The 21334-nt window shown below is 54.6% G+C and overlaps 3 protein-coding genes across 4 annotated transcripts; 1 reads left to right on the top strand and 2 right to left on the bottom strand.

Annotated features, from left to right (window-relative positions):
- Positions 1-632: 632 nt before the first annotated feature.
- On the bottom strand, positions 633-2928 carry LOC122234296. Its single transcript, XM_042970121.1, has 2 exons — positions 2291-2928; positions 633-1709 (listed from the first exon to the last, which is right to left on the bottom strand). Exons 1-2 carry the CDS (start codon positions 2926-2928, stop codon positions 1397-1399), a joined length of 951 nt encoding a protein of 316 aa, XP_042826055.1. The 3' UTR covers positions 633-1396.
- Positions 2929-2962: 34 nt separating this feature from the next.
- Positions 2963-6206, top strand: LGALS7B (galectin 7B). 2 transcript variants are annotated; one of them, XM_042970122.1, is made up of 5 exons: positions 2963-3048; positions 3436-3500; positions 3905-3993; positions 4763-4964; positions 5522-6206. In XM_042970122.1, the coding sequence occupies exons 2-5, from the start codon at positions 3486-3488 to the stop codon at positions 5633-5635; spliced, it is 420 nt and encodes a 139-aa protein (XP_042826056.1). In that variant the 5' UTR covers positions 2963-3048; positions 3436-3485; the 3' UTR covers positions 5636-6206. The 2 variants fall into 2 exon arrangements, with proteins under 2 accessions (XP_042826056.1, XP_042826057.1); XM_042970123.1 differs by lacking the exon at positions 2963-3048 and adding an exon at positions 3266-3281.
- A 7901-nt stretch (positions 6207-14107) lies between these two features.
- On the bottom strand, positions 14108-21000 carry LGALS4 (galectin 4). The gene is made up of 9 exons (XM_007096886.3): positions 20788-21000; positions 20398-20486; positions 18907-19111; positions 16467-16601; positions 15273-15311; positions 15070-15099; positions 14703-14791; positions 14395-14560; positions 14108-14313 (listed from the first exon to the last, which is right to left on the bottom strand). The coding sequence occupies exons 1-9, from the start codon at positions 20998-21000 to the stop codon at positions 14167-14169; spliced, it is 1113 nt and encodes a 370-aa protein (XP_007096948.2). The 3' UTR covers positions 14108-14166.
- Between the last annotated feature and the right edge of the window lie 334 nt (positions 21001-21334).

The raw sequence follows: 21334 nt of genomic DNA, 5'->3' as shown, positions 1-21334 counted from the left end.
CCCCTCACCCCCACCCTAGGTCCTGAGGACCACCCCCTTCGGAGCGCCCTCCTCACTCACTCCCTCTGACACGACAGCAGCCAGCGGGAAGAGCGTCCCCTCCCCTCGGCCCGGCCCGGCTGCTATCCTGCCCCATCCCTCCCCCCACCAGGAGGCAGCACCTGTCCCCCCACCTGATGGCCCAATCCCTCAGCCGAGGAAGGAGAGCAAAGGGAAGGGAGGGGAGGGGAGGGGAGGTGAAGGGAGGGAGGGGAGGAAAGAAGGAAAGGTGGAAAGAACAGGTCACTGGACTCCCACCTCAGGCGTGGAAACGGACCCCTTATTACTTGGAAATGATCCCTTATTACTTGGAAGAACTGAGTGGACGATGGGAAACACTTCAAATTTAATACATGGTCGGGGTGGGGGGGGCACCTGGCTGGCTCAGTCCCTTAAGCACTCAACTCTGGATTTCGGCTTAGGTCAGGATCTCAAGGTTCATGGGTTCCAGCCCCACCCCCAGCACCTCCCGACAGTGCTTGGGATCCTCTGTGTTCCTCTTTCTCTCCATGCCTCCCTCTCTCTTCCTCCATCTCTCAAAATAAATAAACTTCAAAGCAAAAAACACGGTAAATCCCACATGCGGCTGAAAATACGTAAGAGAGTTTAACGAACTCAGTTTATCAATGGAAGCAAGCATGACAGAAAATGCTTCCCTCCGCGGTGATGGGGTTGGGGAAATGTGTTCCATCCAGAAATAGAAGTGTAAGTTTCCAGTGGATTCACCGCTTAAGAAAGAGTCAGATTTGAGCAGTGTCTTTCTCCTCCTTGGAAGGTTCCCTTACAAAACCAAAGCAGCCCCGCGGGGCGCCTGGTTGGCTCCGTGAAGCTTGGGACCCCGGATCTCTGGGTGGGGAGTTCCAGCCCCACGCCGGGCGTGGAGATCACCTCAAAACCAAAATCTTTCCACAAAACCAAACAAAACCAAAGCGGCCCCCGGACTGATGTTCGCCGTGTACAAAACCGGCCCAAAGTCCCCAACACGCTGACCCTGGCAGAGAGCCTGGGGGTTTCAATGCCCACAAGCACGGTGGGTACACGGGGTTACTTTTCAGTCACCAGAGTTGTTCCCTGCAGGAGGGCGAAGGTCCGCCGACTCAGCCTGCTGGCCACCCCTCTCCACTCCCGGGACACATGACACGGTGGCCACGGGACGCCCAGACTGGCAGCGCTGTCCCGGGCAGGGTGGGCGGAGGGGGGCTGGCTGTCTCTGGGGCTCAGGGTAACTCGGTGGGGGTGGGGGTTGCTCAGGTCCGGACTGTTCTCGAATCCCACCCTCATCCTGTTACAACCTGAGCGTCTTTGGAATGCGAGGCATCGCTCAGGAAAAAGCACGAGGACTGAGACACAGGCACGGTCACGACTCACTGCGAATGGAAACAGTGCTCCTGAAAGTATTATTCCAGAACCGATGCAGAGATGATCCACACCAGAGAATGGGGCTCCGGCACGTGCGCGCGCCTGGCTTCTGAGAAACGAGCCCGCCATCAACTGATAACAGATCGACTGCTGACACTTGGGCCCACAGCGAAGTCACAGTCGAGTTTGGACTTGCAGGTTGGTGGCTTGTGAAGACACATCCAGCCCCAGAGAAGACATCAGGGGAAGGACGAGTCGTTGGGCCCCAAGAGCACGTGGAGAGCGAGGCAGCCAAGGGGGACACCCCAAACCTGAGATCGGAGACAGGTGGAGCCCACGATTCGATTCGGGGACGCCGGCTCCCGGGTGTGGGTGCCCCGGCCTCAGGCCCCCTGTCCTCTCTACCGGAAGTCCTGGTGACCAGCCCTACCCCCACCTGGCCCCCCCCCCCAGCCCAGCCCCGAGCTGCTTCCCTGCTGTGGGACCTTGGCTGAGAGGGTGCCCCACTCTCTGCCTCCCTCTTCTCCTCTGAACACTGGGGTGCTTGCAACCACCCCCACCCGCCTCGCAGCTGTCCGGCCTCCCTGTGTGAGGTCCTGGCCCTCAAACTGCGCCGCCCCCTGCCACCCCCGGGGAGTCTCACGTGGTGTGGGGATGGAGAGAGTCTGGGAGGCCTGGGGGACAGTCGGGTGGCAGATCAGGTTCTGAGTCTGGTTGTCTCCACCCAGAGTTTCCATTCTGGTCTTTGCCCCAGGCCTCTTCCCCCTGGAGGGTTGGGGGGGGGGGCAGGAGTGGAGGCCGGGAGGGGGTGGCAGGGATGGACAGGAGGCCTGCTGGGCTGCTGGGAGGGGGTTCTGCTCAGGGTGGCTGCCCCACCCTGCCTCTTCCTTACCTTCCAGAACCTTCTTTCAGCATTCTCCCTCTGACCCCACCCTTCCCATCCTGGATTCTTCTTCTGGAATCTTGGACTACGGAATCTTGGGCTGTGGGCCTGAGTGGAGGATCCCACGTCGCTGCTCCTGGGTCAGGGCGCGGCTGGGTCCCAGGACGGCCCCCCTCTGCCTCCCCTGACCCGAACCTGGCTGGGAGAGCGGCAGCCATTCTGGGAGGAGGAAAGAGACATGGCGTTGAGGAAGAGAAGCAGACAGGGCCACCCGGGAGGGAGGGAGAGTCCGAGCCAGAGGGCCAGGGAGAGACACCAGGGCATTCCCAGGGACAGAAGAAACAAGGCAGAACCCGCCAGAGTTGAAGAAGGGCAGAGAGACACTCACCCAGGGATCGCCCGGCCGTGCGCCTTCGGGCAAATGGCCTCCCGTGTCTGAGCCTCGGTTTCCTGGTCTGTGAAGTGGGGGTGAGTGATCCCCTTCCCCGCTCGGCTAGCGGTGAGAGCCCGGGGAGGACCTGTGTGCGCCAGACGCCCAGGGCCTCAGACCAGGCGCTGGTGTCACTCCTTATTCGTCTTTCAGGCGCACTTGAGGAGCCCAGACCGTGTACCAGCCGCTGCTCTAGGCCCCGGGAGACGCGGCTCATCAGGCACACGTCCTGCCCCCCGGAGCCACGCGGGCACAGTGTTGTCCTTGCCGGGGTCACCGTCACGCGAGGGAGCGTGAGCTGGAATTTCGGGGGACGCGTCCTCAGCCCAAGGCGCAGGTCCCAGCCTGGGAGAGAGGGGCCCCCGCTTCCAGCCCCGGGTGGGCCTCTCGGGGCCCCAGATGTCCAAGATAAAATGGGCAAAGACCCTTTCCTCTGTGCCAAGCGGCAGGGACATAGCCCGGGATGGATGGTGGCCCCCTGGGGGCCCTCTGTCCTTGGCAGTTGGTCCTTAACTGTCTTCAGGATTCTTAGCTCAACGGAGGGGGCAGGCGGTGGACTGGGAACCCTCAGTGAGTGGAGGGAAGTCCCGGGCCCAGCAAGAAGGCGCTGGGCCGCCGGGTGGCCCCAGGGCCAGGGTCTGTGCCAGGTGTGGGCGGTGGGTGTGGAAATGGCTGGGGGTGAGTCAGCGGGGGCCGCCACGCCCTGCTTCTGCTTCTACTTAAGGTCCCAGCAGCCATACCCACCGCCACGCCTGTCGCCCCAGCGTCCCAGCCATGGCGGGAAGCTCTGTGAGTGCCTTCGGGGGGCGTCGGGGCCCGGGGGGCTTGGACCCAAGGCGGCACCGGACTCGGGGAGGGGCTGGGCCTGGCTGAGGTGTCCCGCCGGGAAGGACAAAGTGGGTGCCAGGGTGTGCTACCAAGGGTCTGGGCTGTGGCTCCCGGGTGGACCCGACCCATCCCCATGCTCCCATCTGCCTCTCTGGATTCTCCCTTTCTCCGTTGATCCCTCGTGGTTGGCTCTCCCACTCTTTGTCTGGCTCTGGCTCTCTCTCCTTGGTCTCTGGGCCTTTTCTTCTCACGGATTCTGCCGATCTGGGTCCCGGATGCTTTCTGCCTGGGGCCGACCCACGTGTGTCTCTCGTCCGCGCCCCTGGTTCCCTCGGACTCCGGACTCCCCGCCGCTGAACCTGCAGAACGTGCCCCACAAGACGTCGCTGCCCGAGGGCATCCGCGTGGGCACCGTGATGAGGATTCGCGGCGTCGTCCCGGAAAAGGCCGGCAGGTGAGACCCCAGGCCCCAGAGGTAAGGCTGGGAGGTGTCCAGGCTCAGCTGGCTCAGACTTCTTGCAGCCCAGACACGAGGGCACCAGAGCCACCTTGGCCCACAGGGTCTTAGACTCCCCGGGCCATCGCTGACCTTCTGGAATCTGAAGTCTTCGCTTACTTGTCCCGTGACTGTGTAGCTGGGGTCCCTACGTCTCCCTAGGGATCCGGGGCTTCCAGAGCCATCCCAGGGCTCCCATCTAGAGTCCTATGGCTCCCAGTCTGAATGCCAGAACCCTGGAAAGAAGTCCTGCGATCTGGAGGTGCCCTGGGCACCTGGGAGGCCGAAGCGGTCAGTCGTAGGACTTCCGGGTCTGGGAAGGGCAGGCTTCCTGGGAATCTGCGGTGCCTGCAAACGTGCGGGCCCGTGGTGCTGTGCCCAGCCTTCTGGCAACGGGGATGCCCTAGGAACAGAGAGCACCCTGGCCCTCAGCATCGTGACGCCACGGCAAACGTTAGAGGCTTTGGAAATGAGGGGCACCCGGGGCCATAGCATAGTGACCCTCGCTAGGTGCACGCGGGTCCAGGGTCCCTGGAGCTTTTGGACGCCCTGGAGGGTGGGTCCCTGGCCACCGGCTCACAACCCTTCCCCCTGTGGCGTGGGACGTTCTCCGGTGCCTATGAATTGGCACGGCCTGGCGGTGGGGAGTCCTGTACATTGGTCCCTGATCTTGGTGGCGCTTCTTGGCCTGTGACCTTTATCCTCTCCTCCCTCCCCCCACTACCAGGTTCTATGTGAACCTGCTGTGCGGCGAGGGGCCGGGCAGGGAGGCTGCCCTCCATTTCAACCCGCGGCTGGACGAGTCCACGGTGGTCTTCAACAGCCTGGAGCAGGGCACCTGGGGCCGGGAGGAGCGCGGCTCAGGCATTCCCTTCCAGCATGGGCAGCCCTTCGACGTGCTCCTCATCGCCACCGAAGAAGGGTTCAAGGTGAGTCCCTGCCACCCACAGGCGCCGGCGCCCAGACCCCCGCCCCGCCTGCAGTCCAGGCAAGTCAGGAAGGCTCTTGGTGGAGGACGGGGGCAAAGGCCCGGCCAAGGCGGGGCCCACGTCCGGTCCGTCCCTCTTCTTCCCCTGGCGCAAGCCCACGTGTGCCCGAAGGCAAGGGTGTGGCCGTGGCAGGGACCGGGCGGCAAGGGCCCAGCGCCCGGAGGGTGGGTGGCCCCTAGCGGGAAGCGGGGCCCTGGTGTCCCGGAGCAGGGGCCCCGATGGCTGGGCGACTGGGCCGGGACGCGCGTGTCCTCGGGGAGTGGTCGCTGCACAGCGTCCAGCGCCCAGGCCCTTCCCCACGTTCAGTGCGAGCGGCCGGAGGGAGGCCGTGGACGCCGCCGGCGGGGCCGTAACAGCCACCGCCTTAAGCGCGCATCCGCGCCAGACAGGTGGCCCGGGTGAGGACCACGACAAGAGGTACGGCCATCGGGGCTCCTCTCGCCCCCGGGGACTCGGGGCCCCCGGCCCCTGACGCCCCGCCCCCCTCGGCCCCGCAGGCGGTGGTCGGCGACTCGGAGTACCACCACTTCCGCTACCGGATCCCGCCGGCGCGCGTGCGCCTCCTGGAGGTGGGCGGGGACCTGCAGCTGCAGTCGGTGAAGATCTTCTGAGCCTCGGGGCGGGCGGCGGGGTCGGGGGTCGGGGGTCCGGGGTCCCGGGCGCGGGAGGGCAAATAAAGTTTCAGCCCGCGTGTGTGCGCCCCGTCTGTGCCCGGGTGTCCTTCGTCTGGACGCGGAGAGCAGGTTCAGAGCGGGGAAGACCCTGACGAAGGGTCACAGCGATGCGGCGGCCGGGGCGGGAGTGGGGCCCCGCGGCCTCGGAGGGCAATGTGTGGCCGGGACGCCTCCGGAGGGTCGCCATCGGGTGGGGGTGGGCGTTGGCTGGTGTCCAGCGGCGCTTTGCGGGGCGGCCCGGCCCGACCCGGCGGTCGAGCGGTGGGGACAGCTGATGGGGGTTTGGAGCGGGCTCAAGCTCCCCTCGGTGCCCCCTCTGCGGAACATCGGAGCTCCGAGCCGCTGCGTCTGCAAACGGGCGAACGAGTCCCCGCACGTCTGGTCCCTGAGACCCCGAAATGGTGGGGACGGTGCCTGGGCCTGTGCGGGCTCCGCGCGCCGCTGCCCTCCTCGTCTCACCTGTATCCCCGCTCTCCCGCCTGGGGTGCGGGGAGCGGGCCTGGGCGGGGTGGGCGGGGCAGCGGATGGGGCGTCGCCGGCCTCCCAGCTGTGGCGGAGTGGGGACAGGCTCCCGCCCGTGTCCCCGGGGCAGACGCGCACTGAACCGGCACCTCCCGGAGGAGCTGCGTGGGGACGAGTGGGGGGGGGGGGCGCGGTGGGGAGGCTGGGGGACACCGCAACCAGTCCTCTGGGTCTCTGCACTCTCACGAGCCCCCTTCCCACCTTTCCTTCTACCTGTGCCCCTGGCCCTGCCCGAGCGACAACCAGGGAGTCGGGGTAGTGGGCGCTCACACGCAGACGCCCAGTCACCCCCCACCCGCAGTGGTGCATTTCTGGTCTTGGGCTGTCTGAGTCGCCACCCTGCAGGACCCGTCTCTGCACGACCCCGCCGTGTGGTAGCGCTCCAGCGTCGCATGATAGGCTAGGATCCAGAGCCCGGGACAATCCCCACCCACGCCCCAGGCGGGCTGTCCCACGCTTGGAGCCCGCCCCAGAGGTGACAGACCTCCCTTTCCCTGGGCCGCTGTGGGCTTTGCAGTCCCCACAAGCAGAGGACCGTTCCTGACCTGACAGGAAGCAGAGCGTAGGGTCTGAGCCTTTTCAGGACCCATTTTCTGCCCCTGAGATCCTTCCGGGGAAACCACCCTCCCCATACCGAGCCCTTGAGACCGTCTCTCTGGGTGGGATGGTGTAAGGAAGGGTCCCCTCTTGCAGTGGTGGACCCGAGAAAGTCTGAATTCCCCTCGTTCCCCAGGGCTCATTGTTGAATGACTTAGCATTCATTTTTATTTGCCAATGTCAAGTACTTGTAATTAACAAAAGTGTTTCTAGAGATAACACATGGGTAGGGTGTAAATTTCCACAGATAGCAGTGGAGAGAAATTGTAGTTATTGGCACAACTGGCAAAGGTGGTCCGAGGGGTGCCTCAGTGGCTCAGGTAGTTAAGTGTCTGACTTGGGCTCAGGTCATGATCTCCCAGTTCAGGGAGTTCAATTCTTCCCCACCCTCCTCAAGCTCTGTCCTGACTGCTCAGAGCCTGGAGCTTGCAGCCCACTTCGGATTCTGTGTCTCCCTCTCTGTCTGGCCCTCCCTGGTTCGTGCTCTATCTCTCAAAAATAAATAAACATTAAAAAAAAAAAAAAAAAAGGTGGTCGGGGTCCCCGGATTAGATGGTAGTGATCTATCCCTGTTAATTTCTTGATTTTCACCTTTGCCTTAAAGTGGACAATCAGGAGAATGTTCTTGTTTGTGGAAAACACACAATAGAGTATTTGAAGGTAATCAGGAAACATGTTGTCAACATACTCTGGAATGGGTGGTAGGAAAAAAAATTATTTTAATTCTGTATGCCAGACAGAAAAGAGTCTACTCCATTTTTTTTAAAGTTTATTTATTTATTTTGAGAGAGACAGAGAGAGACAGAAACAGAGAGAGCATGAGTGGGGGAGGAGCAGAGAGAGGGGAAGAATCCCAAGCAGGATCCTGGCTGTCAGCATGGAGCCCCAGGTGGGGCTGGAACTCCCAAACCCTGAGATCTTGACCTGAACTGAGATCAAGAGTTGGAGGCTTGGGGCACCTGGGTGGCTCAGTGGGTTGAATCTCCGACTTTGGCTCAGGTCATGATCTCAGAGTCCTTGAGTTCAAGCCCAGCGTCAGGCTCTGTGCTGACAGCTCAGAGCCTGGAGCCTGCTTCTGATTCTGTGTCTCCCTCTCTCTGCTCCTCCCCTGCTCATGCTATGTCTCTGTTTCTCAAAAATAAGCAAGCATTAAAAAAATAGTAAAATAATCTTAATAAATAAATAAAGATAAATCAGAATCTTTTAAAAAGATAAATCAGAATCTCTGCCTCAGTGGGTGGTTTTAAGGATTGAAAGAATGGTTAGCCCAGTGACAAACACGTAGTAAGGATTCAAAAAAATGTTAACTATTGATTTCTTCTTTTTTTAGCGATTTTTATTTTTATTTTTTAACATTTATTTATTTTTGAGAGACAGAGCAAGAGTGGGGGAGGGGGAGAGAGAGAGGAGACACAGAATCCGAAGCAGGCTCCAGGCCCCGCGCTGTCAGCACAGAACCCAACACAGGACTTGAACCCATGAACGGTGAGATCATGACCTGAGCCGAAGTCAGACACTCAACTGACTTGAGCCACCCAGGCGCCCCATTAAGATTTTATTTTTAAGTCATGTCTACACCCAACATGGGGTTCAAACTCATGACCTTGAGATCAAGAGTCACACTCTATGGAATGAGCCCACCAGGCAAACCAGCTCTTGATTTCTTCTTTGACACATGGGTCATCTGGAAGGGTGTTTTTATTTAATGCTTATTATTTTTGTGAGATAGAGAGTGAGCAGGGAGGAGCAGAGAGAGAGGGGGACAGAGGATCCAAATAGGGCTCTGTGCTGACAACAGAGAGCCTGATGTGGGGGCTCAAACTCATGAACTGTGAGATCATGACTCGAGCTGAAGTCGGACGCTCGACCAACTGAGCCACCCAGGCGCCCCTAGGAGGGTGTTTAATTTCTACATACTTGGAGATTTCCTAAATTTCTCTTTATGGTTGGCTTCCAACATAATTCCGTTAAGGTCAGAGAACATACTTTCTATGATTTCAATTTGCATACATTTATTACGACTTATGGCCTTATTTTATGGTCTTCTCTGGAGAATTTCCAAGCATGCTTGAAAATAGTGTGTGTGTGTCCTGCTTTTGGTAAGCGGAGTGTTAGCTGTTAGGTAAAGTGATTGATAGTGTCTATGTAGTCTCAATCCTTACTAATTTCTGTCTGGTTGTTCTATCAGTTGCTAAAAGAGGGTTACTACAACTTAATAGCTGTTCAATAGTCTATTTGTCATGCATTTTGAGATCTCTTGTAAATATACATTTTTACTTGATATGTATATATATATATATATGATATATTTACTATACATGTACGTGTGTGTGTGTGTGTGTGTGTGTGTCTGATGGATTGTCCTTTTTATCACTACAAAATGTCCCTCTTTGTCTCTAGTACAATTTCTTTTACATCCATTGTGTCTGAGAGTAATTCTGTCCTTCTTACTCTCTCATGGTTACTCTTGGCATGATATATCTTTTCTCTTCCATTTACATTCAACTTACTGGTGTCTTAGATCTAAAGTGTGTCTTTTCTTTTAATCTTTTTTAATGTTTATTTATTTTTGAGAGAGAGAGAGAGAGAGAATGCAATTGGGGAGGGGCAGAGAGAGAGGGAGACACAGAATCCGAAGCAGGCTCCAGGCTCTGAACTGTCAGCACAGAGCCCAATATGGGGCTTGAACTCACAAACTGAGAGATCATGACCTGAGCCGAAGTCAGTCGCCCAACCAACTGAGCCACCCAGGCTCCCCAAAAGTGTGTCTTTTATAGACAGCGTATACTTGGATCTTGCTTTCTTTTTTTTATTATTAAAAAATTTTTTTTTAACATTTATTCATTTTTTTTTTTGAAAGGCAGAGAGAGACAGAGTGCAAATGGGTGAGGGGCAGAGAGAGAGGGAGACACAGAAACAGAAGCAGGCTTCTGTTAGCCCGTAACTCAGCACCATAAAATTTGTATGATCTTACACGGTTTCTGAAGTTAGGATCCAGGAGTGGCCTACTTAGGTGGTGTGGCTCTGATCTTCCATGGAGTTACATTCAAACATATGTGGAGTTGCAATCATCTGAAAGAAGCTTTCCAAACTATGGCTGTGGCCAAACTCACCCATTGCCTGATTGAGTATGGCTCACAGGCTAAGAATAGGTTTTACATTTTTAAATAGGTGAAAACATAAAAGAAAGGGTATTTCAAAACACTAAAACACTAAACATTATATGGAATTCAAGTCTCAGTACCCATAACTCAAGGTTTTTGGTTTTTTTTTGTAATGTTTTATTTATCTTTGAGAGAGAGAGTATGAACAGGGGAGGGGCAGAGAGAGAGGGACACAGAGGATCTGAAGTGGGTTCTGCACTGACAGCAGTGAGCCTGATGAGGGACTTGAACTCACGAACCATGAGATCATGACCTGAGCTGAAGTCGGAGTCTCAATTGACTGAGCCACCCAGACGCCCCCATGACTCAAGTTTTATGGGAACACAGCCAGGCTTCTGCATGTCCGCATTGCCTAATGGCTGCTTTTTCGATTCGTTAGTGCAATCTCTGCCCTTTGATAGGAGTATTTATTTCATTTACACTTGGTGTAATTATTGATACAGCTGGCTTTACGGCTGCCTTTTTTGCTCTCTGTTTTTACTCTCTGTTAATCTGTCACTACCTTCTTTTGTGTTAAACAATTCTTAGTGGACCGTTTAAATTCCTCTATTGGTTTTTTTAGCAGTATTTTTGAAAGCTGGTTTTTGAGTGGTCACTCTAGTGATTACAATGTACCTCTTTACTTATGACGGTCAACTTCATTTTTCTTTTAAAGATTTTTTTAAGTTTATTTATCTATCTTGAGAGAGAGAAAGAGAGAGAGCATGAGCAGGGAGGAGGCAGAGAGAGGGAGAGAGAGAGAATCCCAAGCTGGCTCCATGTTGACAGCATGGAGCCCCACGCAGGGCTCAGACTCACAAACCGTGAGATCATGACCTGAGCTGAAATCAAGAGTCGGACACTTAATTCACTGAGCCACCCAGGCGCCCCAAAACTGATTTAATTCCAGTAAAATATAGCAGCATTGCTCCGTACATCCCTATTCCGCCCCCTCCTTGTGTGCTATAATTATTATATACGTAACATAGAGATGTGCTATGTACCCTACAACCTAGTATTATCACCTTCACTTTATACAATCCTATTTAAAAAATTTTTTTTTTTAATGTTTATTTATTTCTGAGACAGGGAGAGACAGAGCATGAGTGAGGGAGGGGCAGAGAGAGAGGGAGACACAGAATCAGAAGCAGGCTCCAGGCTCTGAGCTGTCAGCACAGAGCCCGACGCGGGGCTCGAACTCACAAACCATGAGATCGTGACCTGAGCCGAAGTCGGTCTCTCAACCGACTGAGCCACCCAGGCGCCCCTATACAATCCTATTTTAAAAGAAATCAAAACAACTAAACAGAAAACATATATTTATATCATTAAAAAATATCTATCTACATACTTCTAATTTCTGGGGCCCATTTCTCCCGTGGATTTGAGTTTCTGTTTGATGTCAGTTTCAGTGTGAAGGACTTCCTTTAGCATTCCTTAGAGGGCAGCTCTGTTAACAATGAATTGTCGGCTTTCGTTTATCTGGGACTGTCCTTATTTTGCTTTCGGTTTTGAAATACAGTTTTGTTGAAGACAGAAGTATTTGTTGATAGTTTTCTTTTTCTTTTAGCGCCTTGACTGAGTCATGAAACTGCTCAGCTCCTTTCTGATCTTCTCTTATCCCAAAGACCTTTTTTTTTGGCTTTTTTTTTTTCTTAATGCTTATTTATTTTTGAGAGAGAGAGGGAGAGCAGGGGAGGGGCAGAGAGAGAGGGAGGCGGAGGATCCGAAGCTGGCTCTGCGCTGTCAGCACAGAGTCTGATGCAAGGCTCGAACTCATGAACTGTGAGATCATGACGTGGGCCAAAACCAAGGTCAGATGCATAACCGATTGAGCCACCTGGGCGCCCCTGACCTCCATTGTTTCTATAAAAAGGTAGCCATTAATTGTACTGCTGTTAACGCTGTACAAGACGAGCTGTTCTTCACTTCCTGCTTTCAAGGTTTTCTCTGTCTTTTATGTTTTTTACAGCAGTTTGACAATAATGGGTCTAGGTGTGGATCTCTTTGTATTTATCCTATTTGCAAGTCATTAAACTTCTTGGATCTATAGATTAATGGCTTTTGTGAACTTTGGCAAGTCTGTAGCCATATTTCTTCAAACATGCTGCAGCAGCGATAGAAAACCAAACATGACCTCTCCAGCTCTCCCATCCCTCTTGCTGAGCCCCTCCAGGCTCTGCTACTGATTTGTTCCTCCGCTGCCATCCCTGGGACATGCCAACCTGGGTAGTGGCTGCCCTAAGCATCCAACTTCATAATCTCTTAGTTGGTTAGTTAGAGCCCCACATGGGGCTCCCTGCTGTCAGCGAGGAGCCCGCTTTGGATCCTCTATTCCCCCCCCCAACCCCCCGCTCTGCCCCTTCCCCCCTCTAAAAAAAATTTTTTTAATTAAATCTCCCCAGATGATTGCAATGTACAGCCACATTTGAGAACTAGATTAAGGGAATAAATGAGACAATAAACAGAATGAATGAATGAATGAATGAACGAACAAATGAATAGACACGGAGAAATGCCTGAATAAATGGATATGTGAACAAGTAAGTGAGAAAATGACAAAGGAATGAATGAATGGGTGAATGAAAGTGTAAACAAATGAACAAATGATTAAATCCATGCAAGGGTGCGGTGGTAAGAGGATGATTGGCTGGATGGTAGATGGTTAGTGGACAGATGGAGAGAGGAAATGGTAAATGAACAGACAAACAGTTGGAAATGAATAGAAGAATATATCATAAAGATATGGATGGATGACATGATAGGTAGAGAATGAAGAAATCGATGCCTAGTCAGAGGGATCAATGGCGCATGGAGAGATGGATAGATGGATGGATGGATGGATGTGATGGAAGGCAGAGAATTGCACGGACAATTGGAGGGATGAACAGATGAATGAGTGAATGCAAGTTGGATGTAAGGATGGCTGAATGGACAGACAGATGGATGAGTGAATAAACAAATGGTTAGATGTTTGAACGGATGGATGGTCAGATGGCTGAGTGAAGGGTTGGATGATGAATGGATGTACAAACGGCTGGATAGGTGGAGAGTTAGGTGACGGTGAGTGGACGAATGGTTGGATGTTTATTTACTTGTTTTTTTGTGTTTTAGATTAAAAAAAAATTTTTTTTTAAGTAATCTCTGGGGTGCCTGGGTGGTTCGGTCAGTTGAGCGTCCAACTCTTGATTTCCTCTTGGGTCACGATGCGAGGATTGTGGGATGGAGCCCTGTGTCAGGTTCCACACTGAGCATGGAATCTGCTTGGGAGTCTCTCTCTCTCTCTCTCTCTCTCTTTGTCTCCCTCTGCTCTCCCCCCACCACCCCACAACTCTTTCTCTCTCTCTCTCAAAGTAAATAAATAAAAGTTCTAAAAAGAATTTCTTTTAATTAAAAAAAAAAGTAATCTCTACATCCAGTGTGGGGCTCGAACTCACAACCTCGAGGTCAAGAGTTACTGCCCCACCGACGGAGCCAGCCAGGCGTCCTTGACTGTGTATTTAGGTGGATAGATGAACACATGCTTGGATGGATGTTTGGAGAGATTTATGGATGTGGCGATGGATGAATGGACAGGTGGATACATGGACGGATGGAAAAATGCGTTGTATAGTGACTAAGAGTGTAGCCAGACCACCTTGATTTGAATCCTCATTCTGCCATTTATGTGCCGTGTGACCTTGGGCAATTTGCTTTACTTAAAAATTTTTTTTAATGTTTATTTAACTTTTTTTTTTTTTTTTTGAGAGAAAGAGAGAAACAGACCGTGAGCAGGGGAGGGGCAGAGAGAGAGAGAGACACAGAATCGAAAGCAGGCTCCAGGCTCTGAGCTCTCAGCCCGGCTGACAGAGCCACGCAGGCGCCCCTGCTTTATTTTAATTTGCCTGTTTCCTCATCTTTTCCAGAGGTACGATAATAATAGTTCCTATCTCCTGGTGTTTTTGTGAGGAGCAAATGAGTTGATACACTTCAAGCCCAAGATCTGTGTCTGGAATATTCCTAGATTTATTGTGATGGGAAGATCGATGGACAGGTGATGAGGTGGCTGAATGGACAGTGTATGATCGAACCAAGGAAGGAAGGAACGGCGATACGGATGTTACGGACACGCATGAGACACCCTCAGACATTTTATTAAGGGCTTAGAAGAGAGTCCTGTGGGCTCTCTCTCTCTGTGTCCCCAAGAGTTATGGCTCTGGGAGTAGATCAGATCTGGATGTAGGACAAGTTGATATCACCCTCGATCTCTAGGACGTCCACGTTCTGGAAGGCCGAGAAGCGATGGGAATAGTCGAAGAGGTGCTGGCCGTTGGCGTAAACCTTGAAGCGATCTATGCCACAGCGAATGGACAGCTGCAGGGAGAGGGCAGGCTTGAGGCTAGGGCCAGGACACAGGCTCTGGAGGGAAGGGGGCGAAAGAGACCCCCGACTCACATCAAAGAATTTCCCAGGACCAAATGGGTTGTAGGAGATCTTCTTCTCCTCGGATCCCCACGAACCATTCAGGTAGCTGTTCCGGACCACGGTATCCTCAGTCAGACGGGAGTTAATGTGCAGAGCCATGTCCCCCGTGGACCCCACGATGAAGTTGATCGCAAAGCTGAAGGCAGAGAGGGAAGGAGGTGGGAGTCACACGGGGGCCAGTGCCTGGTTCTCCGAGGGAGGAGGGGGCCGGGGCCCAGACTCCTGGGTCTGAAGGAGGAAGCGGGCTGAGGATCCCCGCTTCAGTGCAGACTGGGTACCTCTTGCCTGTAGGGGGTATAAAGCCCTTGACTATGATGGTTCTTCGGGCTGTAAGCCCCCCTTGCAAGATCCTTCTGAATGGCACGGGCTGTGGGAGGAGAACATGGGGTCCTGTCACCTCTCAGGTCACCAGAAGCCAGAGGCAGGGACAAATTTTCAGAGATGGGTGCCCACTCCTAGGAAATGTCCCCAACTCCCGTCCCCTCCCCACTCTGGCCACCAACCCCACTCTCTCCCCGCCTCCCGCCCCAACACCCTCTGCCCACTCTATTTCCCACCCTCTCAGAGCCCCCCTGCCCACCGTCGGCTCCGGCTTCCCCACAAACTGCCCACCACAGAGCCCTAAACGCCCACGGGACACGTTACCGGGTTGAAGATTGGGGGTCCCTCCATGGTCTGTGAGGTGAGGAAGGAGAGGTGTTATTCTAGAATATTTGACAAATATTTATGGCACACCAACTATATGCAGGTGTATCTCTGGGTGCTGGATTAGTACAACTGGGGGGGCCCACCTCCTTGACCCCCCTCGCACTTCTCACCCCAAGTGGCCACCCAATTCTCCCACTTACAAGCAGGTTACTTGGCAGTTGCTGGGTGTGTCCAGGACCCTATACAGATGAATGGAAGGCAGAAATGGTGAGGGGGGCTGGGGGTCCTTCAGCTGCCCCAAGACCTCCTCAGGCCACCAAGCCCCCACCACAAGAATTCCATCACCCATCGACAGGTACTTACTGGGTTTGCCGGCGTGCCCATGGGTGTCTGTGGGCACAAAGGCAATGTGTGTAGGAAGGCAGGCAATGAGGGAGACCCCAAACTAGGACCTGGGGGCGGGGGGTGTCAAGGATGCCTGCCCAGGGCAGCCCCACGACCGCGGTCCAAGAGAACTCTGGGGTCAAAGAGTGGCACCCAGGTGGCTCATTAATGGAGAGGAAATTGCCACGTTTAGGGATCTTCGGGACACAGTGACCCTCCACCCCTTTAGGGTGAGCCTGGTGCATTCTACTCTTGCACCCTCCCTGGTCCTGCTCCTTCCTGTCTCTGTGCCTCGGTTCCCCCATCTGTAAAATGGGTCCGATGATCATCAGAGCACTTTCCCCGAGGAGGTGGGGGACGGGGGCGTACAGGCTGGGGAGTAGAGAGCCCTCAGCCGAAGGACATGGCTGGCGTCTAGAGTCCAAGTGCTGCTATGGGTGTTTTGGTGCCTGTCTGTTCACTGTGGACGTGGGAATGGGGTTTCTAGGTCATCGCGTGTGTCTCCGCTCAGCTTTCGCAGACGCTGCCCAGTCATTTCCAGGGGAGTGTCGGGCCAGTTCCCCAGCCTCGCCCACACTCGGTATTGTGTGCCTTTCCCTTGATAGCTCTTCTCGCCGGGCGGGGGGAGGTAGCTCGTTGTGACTTGAAGTGAGTTTCTCTCCGGTGACTAGCAATGTTGGGTAACTTCTCATGGACTCGCCTACTCTTCCCCGTGGCTTTTGTTCCTCCTTATCTTTGCTCCTTGACTCAGCTGACGGACTTCCTCCTCCTCCCGGAAGCCTTCCCCTCGGACTCCCCAAACCTCCTGTCTCCCACCCCGGCCTTGACCGCCTAGAGCCAACACTGCCTGGGGAAATGTCTTGTCTTCCCAGTGGATTGTCTTAGTTGCCTCTGAGTCTGTGGCTCAGCCAGCGAAGGGCCTGGCACGGAGCAGGTGCTCGGGGACATAAAGGGGTGAGGGAATGAATTAAGGAAGGAAGCAGGCACATAAGTGAGGAGACACCACCCACCTGGCTTGGCGGGGCGTTGCCGCCAATGAAATTGATTGATTGAAGCTCCAGGTCCCCATCCACTTGCAGGTGGGTGACCATCTGCAGGGGCAGCCGGTGCCCAAACTCATAGAAGGGATTTCCATTTACCACCACCTGGAGGGCAGGGGGTGAGGTCAGAGTCAGCCCCCATGACCTTGGGAAAGCAGAAACAGGAAGCAGGGAACAGAGATCTTTTTAACTCGGAGACGCGTCTTGGGGACGACGAGCTGGGATAGCCACAGAGTCAGGAATCTCGGAGTCTGCAGGTCGGAGGTCAAGGCGGGGTCAAGGGGCAGCTCAGAGACCGGTGGCTGGGAGACAATGGAGAATGTAGTCAGGAGAGCGATGGCGAGATAATCAAGTCAGAGTTTTGGTTTCGGCGCCAAAGGAGATGGGCCCGAGTCTAGCTCTGACGCGTTGGCTGTGTGACCTCGGGGAAGTCATTCCACCTCTCTGAGCCTTTGGAGGCTCACCCTGGGATTGATGGGAACATTAAAACCCAGCCAGGCATGTCAAAGGCGTTGTGGAAATCCTGTGTGGAGCCTTGTTATCATATCTCAGCGTCCTTGGTGTCCTCACGGTTCTATTTATGGCGCCAGGCAGGGGGCATGGGGCTGACAGCCAGCTCCGGAGGAGTCTTATTTCTGGACTTAGGTGCTGGTGCCACGGGTGTGTTGTCTTTGTGAAACACCAGCGAGCTCTGTACACATGGCTCGCACTCTTTTGTGCACTTCAGTAACACGTTTTAAAAAATACTTGCGATGCACCCAGGTGGCTCCGTCGGTTAAGCGTCCGACTTCGGCTCAGGTCACGATCTCATGGTTTGTGGGTTCGAGCCCCGCCTCCGACTCTGTGCTGACAGCTCGGAGCCTGGAGCCTGCTTCGGATTCGGTGTCTCCCTCTCTCTCTCTCTCTCTCTGCCCCTCCCCCGCTCACCCTCTTTCTCTCTCCCTCTCAAAAATAAACAGGCATAAAAAATTTGTTGTAAATAAAGCTTAATAGAATTAAAAAAATTAAGAAAATTAAAAATACTTGCATAGGGGCACCTGGGTGGCTCAGTCAGTGAAAGCGTCCAGCTTCAGCTCGGGTCATGATCTCATGGTTCGGTTCGTGGGTTCGAGCCCCATCTCTGGCTCCGTGCTGACAGCTCAGAGCCTGCTTCGGATTCTCTGTCTCCCTCTCTCTGGTCCTCCCCCACTGGCACGCGAGCACGTGCTCTCTTTCTCTCTCCCAAAAATCAAATAAACTTAAAAAAATACTTGCATCATAGTAGTCACAGAGTGTGGGCCTTATCCGGAGGCGGAGTCAAAGTGCAGACAAGACTCAGGTCATGATCTCACAGTTCGTGGGTTCGAGGCCTGTGTTGGGCTCTGTGCTGACAGTGCGGAGTCTGCTCAGGATTCTCTCTCGCTCCCTCTTTCTCTGCCCCTCCTCTGCTTGAGCCCTTGCCCTCATGCTCCCTCTCTCTCTCAAAACAAACTTTAAAACAACAACACGCGGGGCGCCTGGGTGGCTCAGTCGGTTAAGCGTCCGACTTCAGCTCAGGTCACGATCTCGCGGTCTGTGAGTTCGAGCCCCGCGTCGGGCTCTGTGCTGACAGCTCAGAGCCTGGAGCCTGCTTCGGATTCTGTGTCTCCCCCTCTCTCTGGCCCTCCCCCGTTCATGCTCTGCCTCTCTCTGTCTCAAAAATAAACATTAAAAAAAATTTTTTTTAAATAAATAAAAAATAAAACAACAACACACCTTAAGGTGTTTATGAGGTCACCGGACGGCTGACAGGATGTGAGGACCCCAGGAAGAATTGTCAGTGCTTGAGGTATGGTAACGGCCTTCTGACTATGTTCTTAAGCACTGAAATATTTATGAACGAAATTATATCTGGGATTTGCTTTTAAATCAGATGAGAGGGAAGCGTCAGGGAAGGATGCAAACACAGGGGCCTGGAGCTCACGACCACTGGAGCTGGCCAAGGGGACCAGCGGGTCACTGCACCCGCGCCTCCTCTTGTGTGTGTTCAGAATTCTCCAGAAGAAAGAGCAAGAATACGCATTTTGCAAGAATGCAGAGGAACAAAGCGATCTACGTTAAACATGACAAGGCTGCCCACAGTAGAGGAATAGGAATGAGGAACGTGAGAAAAAAAAAAAAATTGTTTAAGAGAAAAAATGTTTAATAGGCAGGAAAGAAGGAAAAGAAAAAAGTGAGGTGGGAAGGGGGAGGGGAGAGGGAGGAGGGGAGGAGGAGGGGGAGAGGGAGAAGGGGGAGAAGTAGGAGAAAGGGAGGAGGGGGGAGCAGGGGGAGGCACAGCTGGAAGAGAGGAAGAGAGGGAAGAAGGAAGGTGGAGAGGGAGGGAGAGGGAGGCAGCGGGGAGGAGGAAGGGGGGTTAGGGAGAAGGGAGGCCCCGCCCCCAAGGTCAGACCTTGTAGTGCTCGGCCTGGACCATGATCACCAGCTCAAAGGCGGTGCCCTTGCGGAAAGGCATGCTCCTTTTCTTCTCCTCGCTGCCCCATTTGCCGCCTTGCATGGAGTTGAAGACCACCTTGTCCCAGCCATCGAAGCGGGGATTGAAGTGGAAGGCGATATCTGACCCCACGTGCTGCCCCGCCACGAAGTTCACGGAGAACCTGGTGGGACAGGAAGGGCTGTTCCCCCGGCCCCACCTGCCTGCTCACCGGGCCCTCCTCCTGAAGGGGCGGGAGTGGGGGTTGGGGGACAACGACAAAACGGGACAGCACACTTGGGCACTGCTGACCCGAGAGAGGGGGGCGGGGGTAGTGCCCTGGAGTCCAGGAGGACTGCCGTGCTCATTCCCTTCCCTTAACCAGACCACCGCCCCCCCAGCCCCTCCCAACTTTAAATAAGACTACAACTGGGACTCCTGCATTTCCAAGGGCCAGGCACTGTCCTAGGAACCTCTCTGCTCCCTCCCTGACCTGGAGGCCTTTCCCCACCAGCAGCCAGGGGGGACCTAGGAACCCACACGACCCACCCCTTCCCTCAGGCCAGCATCCCTGAAGTTATTCCAACTGGGCACACACACCCCCACCTCAGGGCCTTTGCAAGGGCTGTTCTTTCTATCCGCCTATACTCCCAGGCTCCCTCCCTCCTCTTCTGTGGGTCTTTGAAGGGTTCCCACCCCGCTACCCTATTTAAAGGGACAATGCCACAGGGTCCCTCCCCCCCACATCCATTCCCCAACTCCTTTCCCAGTTTGTCTGCTTAGCACTTATCACCACTTTGATTTTTGATTTTGATTACAGATTTGATTTTTGTCTTTCACCTCTCCTCTCTACTAGGATGTCAGCTCCCTGTGGGCAGAGATCTTGGCCCTGTCGACTGCTCTGTCCCCAGTGCCTAGGCACACAGTGGGCCCAAAATGACCAAAAAACCAACGAGCGAGAAACAACAACGCCTTCAGCTCGCTTTCATCTTTATCACCATTTTAAGGCCCTAAAAAAATGTTAAGACTTATTTTAGTGCTTACTTTCCAGTTTTACACACTGAACCCTCAAGACAATCCCGTTTTACAGCCGGGAATCTAAAGCACAGAGAGGCATGGTGCCTTTCCCCGGTCACACAGTTGGCCAGTCACAGAGCCGGCCAGGCTGAGCTCAGAGCCTGTGATCTGAATTCATGCTATCACGCCCATCAATTCCAGTCCGACATCCCAGCTCCCGGGCTGGGCTGCCTCTCTCCGTGAGCCTCCCTGATGCCTCCCAGCCCCCAGGCTCCCTGCTCCTGGTCACCAAGTCCTGGACGGCCCAGGGGCTAGGGCTGATCTTTGGCCATCGGGTGCAGGGGCACAGAGCTCCCTTTCCCAAGCAGGAAGGAAGAAGGTCTTCTGCATTAGGGCGGAAGCCCCTGTTTGTAGCCCCCCCTAGCCCAGCCTGGCTGGAGGGGAGTGCCTTACCTCTTCATGTGCTCGCTAGCCACTCCTTGGATGTAAACAGACATTCCGATGCAGAGACCACCCGGGATGGGCTTGTTGTAGGGCAGAGTCTGTGGAAGGGGCCTGGTGAGGCTTTACCCCTCATCGAGAAGCCCCCCCGCACTCTCATTGGGACACTAGGGGTGAAGGGTCCGCGGGAAGGTGAAGAGAGCCGAGCGTCAGGTGTGGATATGAAGAGCCAGGGCGTCAGGATGGGAGTAAATCAAGCCCCAGGGTCAGTATCGGGTAAATCAGAGTCAAGGTTGGGGGCGGGGGCACCTCTGAGGAATCAGGATGAGAGGAAATTGGTGTGTGAGGTTCAGGGTGAAACTAAGCCGGGGCCTGCGGTTGGGGCCTGGGCCGCTATCTCACCGGGTTGTAGGTGGGCTGGTAGCCGGGTGCAGGGACATAGGCCATCTTGAGAGGCAGGGCTGGTGGCTCGTCGTCGTCCGGTGAGAAGAGGTGCAGGAGTGGGGAATGGTGGCAGATGGCAGGAGGGGGGTGGCTCTTATACCCGAGGATAAGGGAGTGGCTGGCGGGGCAGGGTCCACAGGGCCCCTCTTCCGGGGCATTCCCGGCTCCCATCTTTTTCTAGGGCACCCCCTTGTGTCCCTTTTCTTACTAGCCTCACTGGTAACCAGTCAGAACCCAGTTCATCTATCTGGGTCAGGTCAGGAGGACTCAGGTCAGAGCCCCCTCCTTCAGGCCCTTCCGCAAAGAGGAAGTGTAGTGAACTTCAGCCCCGCCAGGGCCTTATCAGAGCCCATAAAAGCCTGCCCAGACCTTTGTTAGCAGAGGGAGGGTGAGTCCAGGAGGGTTGGGCAGGGCAAGGCTGCAGGCGCGACCTGTGACAGATGGGCAATGGGAGTGGGTGAAAGCAGGGAGGAGCTGGATGCCCTGGACACTCTTAGGAACTGCG

This window comes from Panthera tigris, chromosome E2 (assembly GCF_018350195.1).
Source record: "Panthera tigris isolate Pti1 chromosome E2, P.tigris_Pti1_mat1.1, whole genome shotgun sequence".
NCBI classification, from domain to species: domain Eukaryota; kingdom Metazoa; phylum Chordata; class Mammalia; order Carnivora; family Felidae; genus Panthera; species Panthera tigris.
This window is presented reverse-complemented; position numbering and strand designations above follow the sequence as displayed.